This window comes from Kogia breviceps, chromosome 3 (genome assembly GCF_026419965.1).
Source record: "Kogia breviceps isolate mKogBre1 chromosome 3, mKogBre1 haplotype 1, whole genome shotgun sequence".
In the NCBI taxonomy this organism is placed as follows: domain Eukaryota; kingdom Metazoa; phylum Chordata; class Mammalia; order Artiodactyla; family Physeteridae; genus Kogia; species Kogia breviceps.
Genome location: NC_081312.1, coordinates 157,154,957 through 157,168,273, shown reverse-complemented (window position 1 = coordinate 157,168,273; position 13,317 = coordinate 157,154,957). Strand labels below are relative to the sequence as shown.

Here is a 13,317-nt window from a genome sequence, read left to right as displayed (position 1 = left end):
CCCCCGCCCTCCCCGCCCCATCCTCCCGTCACCCCTGGCTCTGCTCGCCAAGCCTCGGGAATGGGGCTCCTACTCCAGAGACGGATGTATCTCTGCATCCATCCCTGCTGGCCTGTGCCAGGTGAGACCCCAGTGCCCCTCCTCAGGGGCTCTGGACCCCTAGACAGTTACTGCGGTCTGGGTCCACCTTTCCCACAGCATCCTCGCTGGCTGACCTCCCTCTGTTCAGATGCACCTCCTCCAGATGCCCAGATGACAGTGTAGCTGTCCTTCCTGGCCTTAAAGGACAGTGGTGCCAAGTGGATGCTGGATTAATAGGGCGCTCACCCAGACAGAGGACTCTAACAGTGACTGTCTTGCATAATCAAAGCTAAATTGATAGCCTTGTGACTGTGTGGATTTATACTGTCAACTAATTGATTCCTTCAAGGCTGAGATTTTCTTTTAAGCAGGCTCAAATCTAATTGGCCCTCAATTCCTAGGCAAAAGAGGTACATTAGGGGTTGTTTCTGCTCGTTATGTCCTGGGGAAGTTATTTTGCAGTAGGACATGAAGCCCAGTAATTGAAGTCAACTGAGGTTCACAGAAATGTGCCCCACAGCCACCCTCGAGGACCTTGTCCACCGTGCTCAGTACTGGTTTCCCGACCTTAGCATTCAGGCTTATAGATGACAGGAGTGTTTTAACACAAAAACGATTCTAAATGGCTTTCCAATAAGCATACAACATAGTGTCGAAAGTTGCAAAGTTGTTCGTTTTTTCTTTTAATTTTTTTAAAATTAGTTTTTATTGGAATATAGTTGAGTTACAGTGTTGTGTTAGTTTCTGCTGTACAGCGAAGTGATTCAGTTGTACATATACATGTATCCACTTTCTTTTTAGGTTCTTCTCCCATGTAGGTCATTACAGAGTAGTGAGTAGAGTTGCTTGTGCTCTGCAGTAGGTCCTAAATCATTCCACATGGAAACAGAACACCTCTTGGAGCATTGTTATTTGAAGTAGGAGCACTTAAGTCACTTTAGCAGTACCTGATCACCTGCTCTGCCCCCGGGGGTGGTGGGTCCCCCGCCTCACAGAGCTCCTTCCGGTGACTGAGTGCTTAGGCGTCACTGCCTCCAAGGTGCTGGCAGAATCTCCTTCCTTAAATTATGCAGCTTGGGCTGCCCCTCTGACTTTCTGGTCGCCTCCAGGTCCGGACATGGAATTTGGTCTCATTCAGAGCTTCCCTCCACATGCAGTTTTGGATGCCCCATTCCTGTGAGGGGGGCCTGGTTCCTTTTTCCTCTTCTGCCCCAGCACCTGTGGACCGAGGTCTGGGACATGTCCATCCTGTCCCTCTTGGGTCCTGTCCCTCCGGGCATTGGCAGGTGAAGGGATGAGGGAAGCAGCCTCTTCTGTCGGGCATGGGTCTGCCCTACGATGGTCTCCGTGTAGGCGGTGTGCTGGTCTCCATGTAGACGTGTGGTTGGTTTCCTGTGGGGTCAGCTCCGCCCTGTCCTTCCCCTTATTCAGAGGGTCCCCCCTGCCCCTCTCAATTTGACAGCAGTCAGCACCCCTCACTGACGGCCCCTGCTCTGGGGTTCTCCAGGAACCGTGTGGATGTTGAGCCCCGCCCTCCTGGGCATCCTGGTCCCCTGCGTGACCACATGGGGGTGGTGCTCCCTGTCCAGAGCCTCCTGCAGGGCCTGCCCAGGACCCACCACAGTGGGCAGCTCGTGATCCCAGGGGCTGCACCCCTGCCCTGGGTGGAAGGATGTGCCTGCCCCTGGGCGCTGGCCTAGCGTGTTGACGTTGCCAATGGAACCTTTTCAGAACTAGGTATGATGTCAGGAACAGGCCAAACTTCCACCCCCATCACGTGGATTTGACAGATGCTCATTTCATAACCCTTGGCTGCGTCTGAGGCCGTGTCCACGGTTGGCAGCTTCCCGCTGCCTTGGCTTTCTCGTCCCAACTTCAGCACCAGCTCCAGGAGCCGGTAACAAACCACTGGTCTCTGGTTTTTCTCTGTTTTTTTGTTTCTTAAATTTTTATTTTATATTGGAGTATAGGTGAGTAACGATGTTGTGTAAATTTCAGGTGTACAGCAAAGTGATTCAGTTTTACGTATACACACATTTATTCTTTTTCAAGTTCTTTTCCCATTTAGGTTATTACAAAGTATTGAGCAGAGTTTCCTGTGCTATACAAGAGGTCCTTGTTGGTTATCTATTTTATATACAGCAGTGTGTATATGTCAGTCCCATACTCCCAATCTATCCCTCCCCTGGCATTTTATTTTTTTTCAAAGCATTTGTTTCAGAGTTGCTATATTGGTGGATAAAACAACCAAAACTGATCATAGCTGAGAAAAGTTCTCTTGCCTGGAAGATTGGTTTAAAATTTTGTCATCTGGGTCCCCACACCTGCCCCGCCATCACCTATTTTTATGTTACTTGGCATTTACTTGAGAAAACTTGTAGCATTAAGACTGATCCTGAATGTCGAGACTTATGACAGATTCCCACAGTTATTCTGAGAATTTTATACAGTAAACCTTAGGGCTTTTCCTCAACACTCCATTGACTGAAAAAGAAGCTTACTGAATATTTTCCATTATAAAAGCAATAACTGACCATTGCAAAAGTTTTAAAAACTAAATCGATAGATAACTGATGGATCATAGATAAGTAGATAGATACATAGATAGACAGGTAAATAGATAGATAATCCTGCAATGAATACATTCTCTTCTAGACTTTTTTTCTACAAAAAATGCATTTATATATGTAAAAAATTTAACCTAAAGCAGGAGCTTTATTAATACTGTATTAGCAACTTTGCTTTTTTCTGTTAATCATAGAGATAGGTGATAGATAGCTATGCTAGGTATTGATAATTGGTTATTTCTCTTTGCTCCATCCCCCCTCCTTTTCCTGTCCTCCTTTGTCTGGCCTCGCTTTGGCCCCTCAAGCTGGTCTTTGCATTCTGAATCACCCAGACTCCTTTCTGCATCTGGTTGAGTTTGCCCAGTGAGAGGATGGAAAGAGAGGGCAGGCCATCTGTTTCCAGCCTCCTCCTCTCACAGGCTGTGAGTTTTTACCTGCTCTGGTGGAGGGACCCCTCTCTGGGCTCTATTTCTGCTGGGTCCTAGGAACCTGGCTCCCTCCTTTGTACCTGGGGTGCTAGCCACTCCCTGCTGCTGCTGGTTTGGGATGTTCTTTGTGGGTTTGCTTTTCCCTGCACAGAGATGACTCATTACCTTTTCTTCAGCCACTGAGTGTGCCTGCTGTGTGCTGCGGGGACCAGCTGATAGAGGTCATGGTGCGTGTGTTGATGTGTGTACAGATGGGGCTCTTTCTTTTTAGCAGATGCACTGTATGGAATTATTGTGAGCATTTCTTTCTAGGCAATATTTAAGATACACAGAATGGTCTGAAAAGTGACACAGTGAACCCCCGCGCGTCAATCATGTGAGTTAGACAAGAAAGCATCGTCAGCTCAGTGGAGGCGCCTCTCCCCTCCCCCACCCCCGCTGCACCTCATGTCCCCAGCTCCTTTGCTGTTCATCATATATTTGTGTCCCTAAACAGTGAGGTTAGTTTTTGCCTGGTCTCAGATTCACGCAGATGGTGTTCATTCTTTTTGTATAGATTCACCTTTAACTCCCTCCTTTCAGGGGACATTTGGTGACAGTCGTCCATTTGGTGGCAGGACTCTGGTCTACTTCCCCTGCTACACAGTCTTCCATTGTGTGGATGGACCAGCATTTATTTTCCCTTTCCACTGTGGATGGAGATTTGGATGCCTTCAAAGACATTTGTATCACCAGCAGCGTTGCTCTGCATATCCTTGTATATGTCTTCCTGGGCACCTGTGTGAGCATTTCTCCAGGAGACATTCCTAGGAGTGGAATTGCTGGGTCCTGGGCCTTAGGCATCTTCTACTTTATTGCGAATCGCCAAGTTGTTCTGCCAAGAGGTTGTGCTAACGTGCACGCCACCGGCTCTCCATTAGGATTTGCATTTCCCACGTACTCACCAAGCTTTCTTCTTCTGCCATTGAGAGGGGAGGAACATGGTACCTCATTAAGTGAGTTACACGCATCCCCTGACCACAGGAAGGAGAAACACAGTCTCATGTTAAGAGCCATCGTGTTACTTCATCCTTGGGTTACCTGTTCATATTTTTTGCTATTTGCATATTGGCTTTTTATTTTTTATTTTTAGAGATTTCTTATATATTCCAAATACTAATCCTTTCTTGACTGTGTATATTGCAAATATTTCCTCAGTCTGTAGGCCTTTTATTTCTTTTCTTTTCTTTTTTTTTTTTTGCGGTATGCAGGCCTCTCACTGTTGTGGCCTCTCCCGTTGCGGAGCACAGGCTCCGGACGCGCAGGCGCAGCGGCCATGGCTCACGCGCCCAGCCGCTCCGCGGCACGTGGGATCCTCCCGGACCGGGGCACAAAACCCGTGTCCCCTGCATCGGCAGGCGGACTCTCAACCACTGCGCCACCAGGGAAGCCCTTTTTTTCTTTTTTTATGGTGTCTTTTTTCATATAGAAGTTTTAACATTTCAATATAGCTGATTTTATCAATCTTTTCCTTTACGGTTTGTGCCTTTTATATCTTGTTTAACAAATACACTTGATTCTCTTTATTTGAAGTAGTTATTTCTATGAAGCTTCAGCAACACTGGATTAGTGAATACAGGATCATTGCTCCCAGGGGAAATACAAGGTGAGGACCCTGCAAGCCTCTGGTCACAACATTTTTATCAGCTAGTCAGTACAGACCTTGCTTTATGTGTTCTTATTGTTGATTCATTAACATTGAGCTTGAGGCCAACAGCACGGTAACTCATGCTTCAGCAAAGCTTATCTGACACATGTAAATAGACCTGGAAAAGGACACTTGTTTATAGTATGAGTTAAATGAGAAGGCAGAGGTTGCCTGGTTCAACTTCAGCTGAGAATATGCCCATCAGGCAACTCAAACGTTTTGCTGCTCCACACATGACCTCGAATGACCCCAGAAGTGCCACGGGTTTTGATTTGGGGGGTTAGAAATAAATTTTAGCAAGTAGGTGAATTCACAAATATGGAATTCATGAACAAGGTATGATACCTTCTGCCAGCGTTCAGTAGGTTTTCTGTGAGGATTGTTCCACATGTAGATGTACTTTTGACATATCTGTGAGAGGAGGTGAGCACCATGTCCTTCTGTTCTGCCATCTTGATCTCTCCCCCAGTTTACTTCTGTTTAGTGTCTTCTCAGTTTAACGGCCGTGACCTGCTGTACAGCGTTGGATAGAAGTGATAATGGCCACCATCCCCATCCCCTTCCTGGTATTTTCTGTAGAGTTTTTTTTTTTTTTTTTTTTTTGCGGTATGCGGGCCTCTCACTGTTGTGGCCTCTCCCGTTGTGGAGCACAGGCTCCGGACGCACAGGCTCATCTGCCACGGCTCACGGGCCCAGCCGCTCCGCGGCACGTGGGATCCTCCCAGACCGGGGCACGAACCCGCGTCCCCCGCATCAGCAGGCGGACCCCCAACCACTGCGCCACCAGGGAAGCCCTTCTGTAGAGTTTTTTAAGTTAAAGGAGCTCTCATCTATTTCTACTTTATTAGGAGCTTTTAAACTAGTGTTGACATATCAACTGCTGTTTTGACATCTAATCTTAATAGATTGTCATATGGTTTTTCTCATTTAATGTGATGAATTCCATTAGATTATTTTATGTTAGAACATTCTTGTAACACAGGAATAAACCAGACTCGGTCATAATGTGTTTTTAATTTGCTATTGGATTTAACTTTGCCAGTATTTTGCTTAGGATTTTTGCATTTAGGTTCACAAGAAGAATTTTCCTCTCTTCTTTTTTTCACATATAGATTTGTCTTTTTGTTTTTTAAAAATAGTCAGTTATCCCAACACAAGTTATGTAATGTGTTACTTTTTTCATTATTTTAAGGATCTATATCTGGACTCTCTTCTGTTCCTTATCAATGTCATACTATTCTGTTGTTGTAGATTTATAATACATTTTGATGTGTGCAGGACCCTTCTTCTCTTCCAAAAATCTCTTGACAAAACTTATTTTTAAAATTCACATAAATATAGGATAATTCTTTGTTTGATCTTATTTTAAAGCTAGAGGCTAATTAGGATCACAGTGAGTTTTTAGAAATCTAGAATTTATAGGAAATATGTATATTAATATATGTATATATGTATAAAACTGTTATAACTATATTTTATGGAATACCTGTGGTAACCAGAAAGAAAATACCTATAAAATTAAACAAAAGAAAAAGAGAAAGGAATCAAGACCTATCAGTACAGAAACAAGAAAAAAGAAAGGATGAAACACAAAGGAAGACAGCAAGAGATAAAAAGAGAGAAAACAGTACTACAAGACAAACAGAAAACAGTTAAAATGGCAATAGTAAATCCTACCATATCAATAATTAATGTAAAAAAACAAAATCCTCAATAAAAAGATACAGAGTGGCTGAATGGGTAAAAAACCAAAAACCAAGATCCAATTGTATACTGTCTACAAAAAAACTCATATTAGATTCAAGGACACACATAGGCTGAAAGTGAAGAGATGGAAAAGATATTTCATGCAAATGGAAACCGAAAGAGAGCAGGAGTGGCCATATTTATATCAGACAAAGTAGACTTTAAGTCAGAAACTGTCTCTACAGACAAAGATGGTAATGACATAATGATAAAAGGGTCAATTCAACAGGGAAATAAAGCAATTGTAAATATATATGCACTCAACATCAGAGCACCTAAGTGTATAAAACAAATATTGACAGATTTGAAAGGATGAATTAGTAATACAGTAATAGAAAGAGACTCCAATAATCCACTTTCAATAATGATAGAACATCCAGACAGAAAATCAATACAGAAATAGTGGACTAGAACAAAATGAACCCAGCAGACTTAGACAAACAGAACTTTTCACCCAACAGCAGAAGAATACACATTCTTCTCAAATGCACACAGAGCATTCTCTAGAATAGATCACATGTTAGGTCACAAAACAAGTGTTAACAAGTTTAAGGTGATTGAAATCTACTAAGTGTCTTTTCTGACCACAGTGAAATGAAGCTAGAAATCAATGACAGCAAAAAAATGGAATATGGAAACTGAATAACATACTCTTGAACAACCACTGGATCAAAAAATAAATCTAAAGGGAATTTTAAAAAGATTAAAATATATGTGTGTGTACATCCCCTCCACCCTGCACACACACAAAGAAACATATTTTTTGCCTGAATACTCATCCTTGAATGCTGGAAAAGTGGCAAATAGTTTCCTTGACCTTCAAACTTGATAGAACTGTAAGAAAATGGTCTATGAGTTATAGCTATTTGTACATATTATAATTAGGCAATCTACATTCTTTAGCTAAAGGCTAAAAGCTATTACTTCAGAGGGCAGAGGACAGGTTTTGAATTCCCAAATAAGGTGCAGTTGTGCACTATTGTGAAGAGTGTGTAAATTTCCTCATGGATCTTTGCTCAAAGTTAAAAGTGCCTTTGAACAAATAGCACATATTGTGTGAGGAGCAAACCTGGCCTCTTGTAGTAGCATTTGTGTTGTTGATGGTAGATGAGAGGCCAGAGCAAGGCTAAAAATTCTTAAACTTATAGGGATTCCAGGTAGAATGTTTGTGTCTTGAAATTACAGCTTTCACAGATTCCCCCATGAATCACTTACCTTCTCCATGTGACAGCCTAATTTTAGCTCCTTTTGTAAGATCAGTATTCCAGCCAGCCCCACAAAGAATTGCTTTCTAGAGACAAATTAAATGGCAAATGGCATGTGATCTGTTCCAGGATGGGCTCATCACTTGAGAAATTTTATGAAAAATGGAAGTCACAGATTTTACACACACGCACACACACACACACACACACACACACACACACACACACACACACACACACACACACACACACACACACACACTGATCATATGACCAAGAGTTTTTGCAGAATCTTGATGTAAGACTCTGAAAAAAACATTATTTCAAGGTGATGGTAAATTTTTCTGGTGTGTGGTTGGAAATTTGGAAATTAAGTCTGTTATTTCCTTTTAGTCTAAACTGAAAATTTAGAAAAGAATAATGAAATATCCCATAAATTTTTCAAACATATATTTACCAGGCACCTATTTTGATGAGATATTCTACTATAAAGAATAGCAGAAGACTGGTCTCTGCTCTTGTTGAAGAGGGAAACATACTGTCAGGAATTGTGCAGGGTCTGAGATTTTATTTGCTTTCAAGCTAACAAACTAGCCTGTTAGAATTTGCTGCTACTTCTCTGGCAGAAGACATGAGACTTCTGGTTCAGAGACAGAGCACTTTCTCACTCATGGCAAAAGCAGTGGCAAGAGCTTCATGCTGGTCTGTGTCAGTTCCTCATGCCCCTCAAGTCTCAGGGAAAGATGCAAAGGCCCCTCCTGGATGCCCACACATGTGGTGGGCATTACAGAAAGGGAACACTGAGCTTGGAGAATCTGCTGCCTTTGTAGTAAGCCTCCACTTTGTCCAGTGGATATGTTACCTCCTTCCTCCAGGATGCCTGTTGCAAACTCAACCCCGAGAAGTGGTCTGGGTAAAAAGTGATCAGGGCATACCCAAGTTCTTGACTTGGCCTTTCTTCCCACCTTGGACAGAGAAGATAATGACAGGTGTGGTTTCTTTCATCAGGCTCCCCACCACGTCACTGACCTTTCCTAACATCCTGTTTTTCCACATTGAACTCCAGTTGTTGCCATGAAAGACCCCCTAAGATAGTGATTACTGTGTCGGGTAATTGGGAAGCTTCAAGAGGATAATTCTGATAAAGCCCAACCCTATCCCTTGTAATTATAACACATGTACAGTTATTGTTAGCCATGGGTTTCATCGCTTATTTTTTACGCTATGAGCCTTTCCTCATCTTCCTTCATTATACCTTGCCTGATAACAGTCTCCTCTGGAATCTCTTTTATTCAAAGAAAGAAAAACATGTTAAAAAAAAACTGGTTAATTAGCTACTAGTAATGAATATAAGACCCTTTGTCCTCTGGACAACAATATTTTCAACAAACAGGGGAATCAAAATCCTAAATTTTGTATGTTTCTTAACGCGTAATTTCTCCTGGCTGTCACCTTTCTTTGTTGTGTTGTTAATATTCGGAATTTACTCGTCTTGGTGAGAATTTTTAAAGAATTTATCATTCGTAGGTTTCCCTAAGTATCTCCTTTTGTTTTTGTTTTATACTTGATTCGTTATAGACATGATTTCCTTAATTGTATTCAAGGAAGTATGCAGAGTGGCCAGCAGCAAAACTCAGGATCCACCATGCAAAACCCACCTTGTCCCCACGCTTGCCATTTTGAATGACCTTGTAAAGAGATTTTATAGAACTTGGATTTCAGTGCTTGCCCATCAAAGGGGAGAGGTAAAGGCATTATTTAAGCCAGAAAGAGAATTCTGAAGAAACACATAGACACAATTCCAGGTGTGTAGTTATCTAGCAAAAAGCCATGCATTTAAAGAGCTAGAAGAAGAAAAAAAGAAGTCTTTTTGGTGTGTGATTCCAATGAATATGGTCCATGAGACATAAAGCAGTGTTTGCCTCATGACGCTTATTCAAACAAAAGGTTATGATTTGTGTTTATTTTTGTGAGTAGTTTTACTTGGTTGCAAATGAGACTATATTCAAAATTAATGTTACTTTCAGAAGGGCATTCACTTCAACAGTCAGCACCAACTATGTCCCAGGTTCTGCAAAAGGTCTCTCTATCATTTGTGAAAACAGGTTGCGTTATCTCTTTCCCAACATCAAACATCTTCAGAAGTATCCCATTACCTACAAAATAAAATCCAAACAGCGTAGCCTCTTCCCAACCCCATCTGTGCCTGCTGTTTCCCACAATTGAGCTCCCATCCTACTCCGTCTTTAGAGACTTCAGAGAGGACGCTTGAGGTGGCCCTAAGAATGTTACACAGGATACTTAGATGAGCCTAAGAGCCACCAAGAGCTTCTGGTCAAGATAGAGTTACAGGGACTGGATTTAAACTCCCACCTGAAACAAGAACAGCAACAAAAACCTGACAAAATATGAAGACATTGAATGTCAGACAGTGAAGGACAGTGATCCTTGAAATATGGTCAACCAATGAGGGGAGAGTCTCCAGGGGACAGTGCAGGACGGGGAACTCAGGGGGATCCCTGCAGACTCCCTGAGTTGGGGAGACAGAGCTGAGGGTCTGAGGGAGACTGAGGCCTGGGGTTGAGAGTTCTCAGGACAGAATACTGGAGGGGAAAGAACCCTGGGATCTTCAGAGGGTCCCCCTGGAGTATTCAGTTGAATGCTGATTAGCCAATGCACATGAAGAAACTATTTGAGTCTGAGAAAAGGATTAGAGGTTACAGTGTCTAGTACTCAGATTTGGGAGTAGCAACTCTTCCCACATTTGTTCAGAGTTCTCAGAACACTCTGACCTCAGGAGTGGAAAATAATTAGCCCTAAGCTGAGACTTGCTTCAGTTCTACCTAACAAATCTCCAAAACATGACTCCATTCTCTGTATTCACATTTGCACGGTATGTTAACTTTGTCCTCTGTAATATTATCATAATCACACCCTTTCTGGCTATTTTACAGGCAGTCTTGAGAACAAATGAGCAGGTTCGGAGGAAGGGGATTGGGCAAACACTTCTGTAGTCACAGCAGCCTACAGAAAATTGGGGAACTTTCTTAAAGGATGCTATTGATTAGAACACGTGGGTTCAAGTATCCATGAGCAAGACTTGTGCATGCTCCCAGACTAGACCATCATTTGAAACATTCACAGTGCGTGTACAATTCATGTTAACGAGGAAATATAATGAGTATGTCCAGCCTCATCTTGAGGACTTGTCAACCCCTTGATTAGAAAATTGAAACTAACCTCATTAATACCATGATCTTTCTGGTGAAAGATCCATTTTTCCTAATAATTTTTTGAGTATTTACAGTATTTTCTGCATTTATCATATGAGTAGTGTATGAGTATGTATATTGAAGGACATATAATTATTCTAAATGTTTGGTCATTTTTGTGAATTGTGGTTATTATTTTTTTCTATTTCTGGCATGGATTTGAGAGTAGATTATCTAAAGAAGAATGAATTGTATTTGGATAGTTAAAATTCTATGAGTGAACCCTCTGAGAGCATAAGACAAAGGTATCTCATCTTGGCATCTTATTCATATTACTCTTATTCATGATACTTGAAATTCTAGCTAGTGCTAATAGGCAAGAAAAGGAAATGAAAGGCATACAAATTGTGAAGGAAGAAATTAAACATGGAAGAAAATCCCGAGGTCACAGGATACTAGATAAATACAAATATTTATACAAACCACATTTCTATATTCTAGCAATGAATATGTAGAGATCAAAATTAAAAACATAAAAATAAACCTTAATCTAAACCTCACACCCTATTCAAAAATTAACTCAAAATGAATCACAGATTTAAATGGAAAATGTAAAACTGTAAAAACTTTTAGGAAAAAAAAGACAAAATCACCATGATCTAGGGCTAGATAAAGATAAGTTGCAGACTGGGAAAAAAAATTTACAAACCACATATCTGACAACGGACTAGAATCTAGAATGCGCAAAGAACTCTCAAAACTCAGTTAAAAAAGAAAAAAAGGCAAACAGTCCAGCTAGAAAATGGGAAAAGTTATGAGCAGAGACTTTACCAACGAGGATAAACAGATGGCACATGAGCACTTAAAAAGATCATTAGCTGTGAGGGAAATGAAAATTAAAACCACAATGATATATCATTACACACCTATCAGAATTGCTAAAATAAAATAGTGATATCAAATTCTGGCACGGAGGCAGAGAAACTGGATCATTCATACATTGCTGGTAGGAATGTAAAATGTTTCAGCCACTCTGGAAAACAATTAGGAAATTTCTTATGAAACTAAACATTCAGTTACCATATGACCCAGCAATTGTACTTTGGGACATTTATCCCAGCGAAATAAAAACTCATGTTCACACACAGACCTGTGCACAAATGCTCCTGAGCTTTATTTGTAATAGCCCCAAACTGAAAACAACCCAGTTATTTATCAGCTGAAGAATGAGCGAACATGGAACTCAGCAATAAAAAGGGATGAACTATTGATACATGCATCAACTTGGATGGATCTTGAGGGAATTATGCTGAGTGAAAATAGCCAGTTCTGAAAAGTTACATGCTTTATTTATTATTCCAGTTGTATATCAGTCTTGAAATGACAAAATTATAAAAATGGAGACCAGACTAGTGGTTGACAGGGGTCTGGAAAGGGAGATTGAGTGGGGAAGAGGGAGAGAGAGGTGAGTGTGTCTATAAAAGGGAAACACGAGCCGGGAGGGTAGATCCTTGTGGTGATGGAAATGTTCTCTGTCTTGACTATATCATCGTCAGTCATGGTTATGATATCATGCTATAGTTTTATAAGATGCTACCATGGGGGAAACTGAGGGAAGGGTATCCAGGATCTCTTTATGATTTCTTACAACTGCAAGTGAATCTACAGTTATCTCAAGAAAAGAAGTTTAAAACACTTGGAATTCTTATCAAAATTTTCAGTTACACTTTATAATTGACAAACATTGCCCACCTACTCAAATGCTATCAATTTGAAGATTTTCTTAGACAGTGACTACCTAATAATTATCAAAATTGTAAAATACATCACTTGGTATCTAAGAGTAATTTGATCAACCATATATAAACCAAGAATAAACAAATGTGTCTGTAAAAGGCCAGTTTTGATGATGAAAAAAGAAACCCACAATTGAGCAATCCTCATCGTGGGCCTTGACGGCAATGCCGAGGAGCCTGCCATCTGCGTTGCCAAGATGACGCTGACATCCTCCCGCATCTTTTCCCACAGGAACTGCTCTTCAGCGTGTGTGCCCTCAACGTCCTGTCCACCATCGTGTGTGCGCTGGCCACAGCCATGTGCTGCATGCAGATGGTCTCCGCTGACGTCCTGCAGATGGTGAGTGGTCCCGCTTCCTCCCCAGCACACTCAGAATGGCAGGCTCCAGCCCCTGCTCCCCGGCAAGTTTGAGACCAATGTATCATAGACACTGCTGGCTTCCATCCAGAAGCCCCAAGGACAATAAGCCTCGACAGCGCGTGGGGCTTGGAGATCCTTGGAGGTCACTCTATGCTGCCCTCTGGAAGACAAAACTCACACATTTGTTGCCACTGATGTTTTTATTTTAGGTGTTGTTGGAGCTCCTTGTTGACA

General features: G+C 41.7%; 1 protein-coding gene across 10 annotated transcripts in view; it reads left to right on the top strand.

The window, feature by feature from the left end:
• Positions 1-13,317, top strand: part of ENTREP2 (endosomal transmembrane epsin interactor 2) — a 424,627-nt gene that overhangs the window by 376,997 nt on the left and 34,313 nt on the right. For all 10 annotated transcript variants that reach the window (XM_067030097.1, XM_067030098.1, XM_067030100.1 and 7 more), the window contains one exon: positions 12,955-13,062. In XM_067030097.1, the coding sequence (XP_066886198.1) occupies positions 12,955-13,062 (108 nt within the window). The remainder of the gene's footprint in view (positions 1-12,954; positions 13,063-13,317) is intronic.